This window comes from Numida meleagris, chromosome 24 (genome assembly GCF_002078875.1).
Source record: "Numida meleagris isolate 19003 breed g44 Domestic line chromosome 24, NumMel1.0, whole genome shotgun sequence".
In the NCBI taxonomy this organism is placed as follows: domain Eukaryota; kingdom Metazoa; phylum Chordata; class Aves; order Galliformes; family Numididae; genus Numida; species Numida meleagris.
In genome coordinates, this window is record NC_034432.1 from 1,649,676 (window position 1) to 1,656,561 (window position 6,886).

General features: G+C 63.5%; 2 protein-coding genes across 2 annotated transcripts; both read left to right on the top strand.

Annotated features, from left to right (window-relative positions):
* ACKR1 (atypical chemokine receptor 1 (Duffy blood group)) lies at positions 2,731 to 4,949 on the top strand. Its single transcript, XM_021376447.1, has 2 exons — positions 2,731 to 2,912; positions 4,050 to 4,949. The coding sequence occupies exons 1-2, from the start codon at positions 2,892 to 2,894 to the stop codon at positions 4,947 to 4,949; spliced, it is 921 nt and encodes a 306-aa protein (XP_021232122.1). The 5' UTR covers positions 2,731 to 2,891.
* LOC110387835 (mucosal pentraxin-like) lies at positions 5,576 to 6,882 on the top strand (the record flags this gene model as incomplete). Its single annotated transcript, XM_021376448.1, has 2 exons — positions 5,576 to 6,111; positions 6,623 to 6,882. Coding segments are annotated over exons 1-2 (324 nt in total), but the record flags the coding sequence as incomplete, so codon positions are not given.

The following is a 6,886-nucleotide window of genomic DNA, read 5'->3' on the forward strand; positions in this document are numbered from 1 at the left end:
CCCCAGTTTGCAAATTCTCAGATTGGAGACGTCGATTCAAACCATCTATTGAGATGTTCAGTGCTGGGCAGAGCCTGCGGCCATCACCAACACCTCCTCGGTGGCCCCAGGAGCCACTGGAACGGTGATTTGGGTCCTGAGAGCGATTTTGGTGCAGCAGGGACGGCCCAATCCATGCTGCACGCCGGGACCGGCAGCTCCGTGCCCCAGCAGCGATGTGAGCCACGGGGTTCCCGGCTCCAGGTGCTCCTCGGGGCTGCCCCTGTCCTTCCCAGCCCCTTCCTAGGGTGGGTGCTGAGTTGGAAGAGGCCTCGTTGGCTCCAGCGGTGGCTGAAATGTCTGGGTTTTGTGTCCCGGTGGCTTGGGGGTCTCCGAAGAGGTTTGGTGGGCACTCGCCCAACCTCCAAGCTGGGGAGTAACCACATCTCTTCCAAGCCTGATGGGAACCTGAAGCTTTTTCCGACCTCCCCATCACATCGCTGGGGTCACCATGCTCCCCCCGACCCTACATCTATAGGGCCAGGCCCCCCCGGGTGCTGGCGTTGCATGGTCTGGATGCGAGGGGCTCACAGGAGCCGCCCATTGGCTGAGAACCCCATTACATTTCGGGGTGCCCAGAGGAGCTGAGCCTTTGGTGCAGGAATGGGGTGGGGTGGGCAGCCCCATCTTGGAGGTAAAGGAAGAATTGGGTCCTCCACCACAGAGCGTGGGGTGGAAGTGCTGCTCCCACCCAGAGGACGAGGAGCAGAGTGGGGGATGGGGACTGGGGCCACCACGGCTCGGTGGGAACAAGGGACACGTCCCCGGCACCTGGCTCCGTCATTCCATCAGCAGAGCATTGGGTGCCTTGAGAGGGATGCACGAAGCCTTCACCACTCCCCGGTGAGGAACAACTGTGGGTTCCTCACTGCCATTCCTCCCCTTCCATCTCATTGGAGGAGGACGTTGGCCATGGGTCCCAGTGGGAGGAGGACATTGGTCACGGTCCCAATGGGGAGAGGATGTTGATCATGATCCCAGCAGGAGGAGGATGTTGGCCGTGGGTCCGAGTGGAAAGAGGACATTGGTCACGGTCCCAGTGGAAGGAGGACATTGACCATGGTCCCAACAGGAAGAGGACATTGGTCATGGTCCCAGTGGAAGGAAAACTTTGGCCATGGGTCCCAGCGGGAGGAGGATATCGGCCATGGGTCCCAATGGGAAAACATTGGTCATGGTCCCAGTGGAAGGAGGACGTTGACCATGGTCCCAACGGGAGCCCCGAGCTCCTGCCATGAGACACGCATTGTCACTGGAGGTCACACTGCCGACACGATGCCGTTCACTTCCCTGCACGCACCGAGCACGCACAGCGCGTGGGCTTCTCCGAAGGTCTTCACCATCCACTCTCTATAGGCGCAATTCTTTCCAAGGGAACGCAACGACGTGTTTTCAAGTACGGTTCCATCTCACTGCACGTCTCCACGGCGCAGGTCGGGGCGCAGGAGATGTCCCGAAGGTCCGGGAGGGATTTGGGTCCCTGGAAAAGGGCTGTGGGGATTTGGGGTCAGGACTCGGCCGTGGAGTGGTGGGGCCGTGGTAGGACAGCCCCCATGTGAGGGGTGACAACGTGCACCGTGTCACTCGTGTGAATGGGGACACGGTGCCGTGGGTGTCTTGGTGCTGGGGCTGGGAGGGTTGGGGACACTGCATCCTGCAGGAGGTGACGGCTGCACGTTGGTGTCACACCGAGGGCGCAGGCTGGGTGGGTTGTGGCGGTTGGAGGTGACACGGTGCCACCGGTTGGGCTGTGCCATGGGGACAGGAGGTGACCGGTGGGAGACAGGGAGGGTTGCTCCGGAGCGGTGACAGTGGGACACACCGTGTCACTGGTGGGGTACGTGGTGTCACCAATGGGATGTACGGTGTCACCGGTGCATCCGGTGGTGGGCCACACCGCGGGAAGGGGCGAAGCAATGAGGCACACAGTGCCACCGGCGCGGTGACACCTGGGACACGCGGTCCCAGGGGAGGGGGACACGGGGACTGTGCCCCTCACTGCTGGCACCCAGTGGAGCTGTGCAGCGTCACCACATCCCTGGATGTGTCCCCTCCCAGAGCACGGGGGCTGCATCGGCCCCACGGCCACCGCGTGCCACCAGAGCACCCGGACCGGGACGGGGACACGGGGCGCGGGCACTGAACTCTCAATAGACCACGAAAGCCATATTAGTGCGGAGCTCTGAGCGCCGTGGGGCGGCCGTGGGGCGGAGGACGGGCTGTGTTGTTGTGCTGTGTTCTTGTATGTACATAAAGGGAGACAACGAACGTCGGTGTTACTTTATAACCTTTCTAATATCCTGTGCTAATCTCGGAAAAATAATCCTATAAAATATATCTGGATTACACACCTTCACCCGCCTGCTCATCTCTGCCTCCTCACGTGCCCCCCGCCCCAGGGGAGAGGGGATGGGGGGGGGACACAGCCCCAAAACCCACCCAGACCCCCATCCCCCCCTTCATTCCCAGCCCCTAAGGACGAGCGCATCACCCATTGCCCCCTTCCCCACCCCACCCCACGGCGGGGCCTGCAGACCTGACACGGATTTTTTGTGCATCCCGCGCCAGGAGCGCTTCCCAACAAAATTCCGAAGGAACTGCAGTGGTTCTGCCAATACGCGATCATTTCCTGCACCAGAAATTACCACCACCGCGGCTCGGCGCCTTTACTGGCAGCAGCCGCCCGTTTCCTTCGTCCTTGGCGGAGGGAATTGCTGAGATGGGGAAGGAGGAAGGGAGGGAGGGCATTGGGGCAGCCCTTATCACGGCCCCGCAGGCTTTGCCCTGCAAAGCAGAGCCCGAGCGGAGCTGAGCGCTGTGCAAGCTGAGCCCGGAGGAGCTGGGGACGCACGATGGGGAACTGCATCCCAGGGGTGAGTCCTTCCCGTCCCGGGGGGGTTCTCCGAAATTCCATTCCTCTCTTGGGAGGTGACCCCATTTCCAGCTCTCACACCCATTGCCTTTCTCCCTTCCACCCCAATTCCCCCAACACTGTGGGTTTCCCAACCCTGACCCCATAGGGTACGCAACCCCATGGTGTACCCAGCACCATTCCCATAGGGTACCCAACCCTGACCCCATAGGGTAACCAACCCTGACCTCATAGGGTATCCAACCCCATGGGGTACCCAACCCCACCTGCATGGGGTACCCAACCCTGACCCCATAGGGTACCCAACCTTGACCTCATGGGGTACCTGACCCCATAGGTTACCCAACCTTGACCCCACGGGGTACCCAACCCCATGGGGTACCCAACCCCACCTCCATGGGGTACCCAACCCTGACCCCATAGGTTACCCAGCCTTGACCCCATGGGGTACCCAACCCCATGGGGTACCCAACACCACCCCCATGGAGAACCCAACACAACTCCCATTGGGTTCCCAACCCTGACCCCATAGGGTACGCAACCCCATGGTGTACCCAGCACCATTCCCATAGGGTACCCAAAATCACTCCCATAGGGTGCCCAACACTGACCCCATAGGGTACCCAATCTTGACCTCATGGGGTACCTGACCCCATAGGGTGCCCAACCTTGACCCCATGGGGTACCTGACCCCATAGGTTACCCAACCTTAACCCCATGGGGTACCCAACCCCATGGGGTACCCAACACCACCCCCATAGGGTACCCAACCCCACCTCCATGGGGTACCCAACCCTGACCCCATAGGTTACCCAGCCTTGACCCCATGGGGTACCCAACACCACCCCCATGGAGAACCCAACACAACTCCCATTGGGTTCCCAACCCTGACCCCATGGGCCGCCCAACCACCCCATGTCCCCCAGCCCTGGGTGGGCGCATGGCAGTGAGTCCCAGAGCCAGAAAACACACACAGTTGAGTGCAAGAAAATGGGATTTTATTGCCTTGGGGTGAACCCACACCCCGAGATATCAGCGCTCCCCACGCTGTCCCTCCCTGATAACGCGTGGCACACGGCCACCGGAGGGGCCGGCTCGGTGACACCCCGCAGCACACGACGCCTCCTGTCCTTCGCAGAGCCCTGAAATCGTAGTGAACAGAACCTCTGTGTCCTTTCTGGACCTCTTCAACCTCACCGACGATGAAGACTACACGGACATCGACTTGGACTACGTGGGCGCGCAGCCGTGCCACAACCGCTACTGCCCCTTCTTCTACCGCGCCGCCCCACCGTTCCTGGCCACCACCGGTGCCACCGCCCTCGTGGCCACGGCCGCTCTGCTGCTGGCCCTGTTCCTGCGTCCCCACGCCTGGCCCCGTGGCCGCACGCCGGCGGCCCAAGCGGCCGCGTGCTGCGGGCTGTTCGCCGTCACACTGCTGCCGATGGCCACGGGCGTCGCGTGGGGCTGGCGCGCGGGCGATGGGCTGTGCAGGGCCGTGCTGCTGCTGTGGCACGGCAGCGTGTTGGCGCAGGGGCTGCTGCTGGGGGCCGGGTGCTGCGGCGCGTGGGGCCGCGCTCGGTGCGTGGCGGTGGCCCTGGGGGTGACGGCGGCGGTGACGGCGGTGCCGGCGGCGCTGAGCGGTGGCACCGTGGGGACGGGGCAGGACGCGCAGTGCGTGCACCGCAGCGTGGACGTGGCCTCGGTCCCGTATCTGCTGCACATCGCCGTGTGCTTCTGCGTCCTCCTGCTGCTGCCCGGCACGCTGCTGGTGCCGGCGGTGCGGCAGAGGACGTGGAGCGCAATGAGGTGCGGGATGGGGTGGCTGTTCTGGGCGCTGTGGGCGCCCTATGGGGCGATGCTGGTGGTGGAGCTCCTGCTGGAGGTGGAGGTGCTGCCGCCCAGCTGCAGCACCTTCGAGCACTTCGATTTCGCGCTGGGGCTGAGCGTGGCGCTGGGGGGGCTGCACTGCTGCCTCATGCCCCTCGCGCTGCTCCTCGCCGCCTTCTGCTGCCACAAAGGGGGGGCACCGTGCTGAGCCCCCCCAAAAGGGCACCCACAGCCCCGTCCCCACACCCCCACGGGTGGCCCCGACGGCCGTGGGTCGCATTGCTCCTCTAATACCCCATAACGAGCACTGCTCCCCCGGCACCCATGGGTGCCGTTGGCCTTTCAGCCCCCTGTGGGTGGCACTGTTCCCCTGGAAGGCCACAAATGCTATTGCTCAGCACCCATGGGTGCCCTTCAAGGACTCCCAGGAGTGGCAGTGCCCCCCCTCAGCACCTATAGGTGGCACTTCTCCCCTCCTGACAAACTCTGACCCCACAACCACTCGGGTGGGGGTTCTATGCAATAAATGTCTCTGCAGCCCCAGTGCTCACAGCCTGCTTTAATGCCTGGGGGGGTCTCCTCCCCCAAAACCGCCCTCATCCCCACACCCCACTGCCGCCCCATGGCTGCCCCATGGAGCTCCCTATAGCCACCGCACGGAGCTCCCCATGAACGCTGTGGGGCCGAGCCCCCTTTTTGGCACAGCGTGGGATGGCGCAGCGCTTCCTGAGGATGCCCATCCCTGGGACTGCCACGTTCCATCCCATTATCATCTCCGGTCCCGTTCCTGTGGGACTGTGGGACAGAGGCGGGAGGGACAGCTCCTGGGGCTTTGAATGAGGGGGGGGGGGGGACGCTAATGAGATGCTGTGATTAATTAGCAGGAAGGTAAGCGATTGAGGCTGGCATTTGGCCAACGTTTGGAAATCCCCATAAGGGACGGTCACGCGGTGACGAATGTTCCAGGGGGGAAATGGGGAGTGGGACAGGGGGGTCAGGGGGCACAGACAGCCCCAGAGGGTGCACGGACACCGCTGGGGGACACGCGGGCACACCCGGAGGACACAAGGGTCGGGGTCGAGGCGATGCCGCGTGGTGGGGTGACCCCACACCCGACCCCGCACCACGCGGCCCGGGCACGGCTCCAGGCCGGCCCCGTGCTGGGGTGACGCAGCGCCGCGGCCGTGTGACACCGTGAAATCGCAGCCCCGCCGGTGCCAGCGGACGGGATTGGGGAACGGCGATCCCCTCCCACCCACCCACCCCATAAACCCGCGGCGCCCGCACCCAGCGCCGCGCCGGCACCATGGGCACCGCGCGGATGTGGCTCGTCGTCCTCGCCGCTGTCACCGCTGTCATGGCCCAGGAAGGTATGGGGACACTGGGGGACATCGGAGGACTGGGATGTCACTTGGTGGAGATGTCACTCAGGGGGGACATCACTTGGTGGGGTCATCGCTCAAAGAGGACATCACACCTTGGGGATGTCACCCAGTGGGGACCCTGTTCAGTGGGGACATGACTCAATGGGGATGTCACACGTTGGGGACATCACTCGGTCAGGACATGACTCAGTGGGGACGGCACACACTGGGGATGTCACCCAGTGGGGACGTGACTCAGTGGGGACCTCCCTCACTGGGGACACGACTCGGTCAGGACATGACTCAATGGGGATGGCACACATTGGGGATGTCACCCAATGAGGACGTGTCTCCATGGGGACATCCCTCAATGGAGAGGTCCCTCACTGGGGACACCACTTGGTGAGGACATCACTCAATGGGGACCTCCTTCACTGGGGACACCACTTGGAGGAGCCACCACCCAGGGGAACGGGGGAAGGTGCGGAGCCCACCCCGTCCCTTCTGTCCCCCGCAGACCTCTACCGAAAGGTGTTTGTGTTCCGGGAGGACCCCAGCGACGCGTACGTGCTGCTGCAGGCGCGGCCCGAGCACCCCATGCTCAACTTCACCGTGTGCCTGCGCTCCTACACCGACCTCACGCGGCCCCACAGCCTCTTCTCCTACGCCACCAAAGCGCAGGACAACGAGATCCTCCTCTTCAAACCCAAACCCGGCGAGTACCGCTTCTACGTCGGGGGGAAATACGTCACCTTCCGCGTCCCCGAGAGCCAGGCGGAAT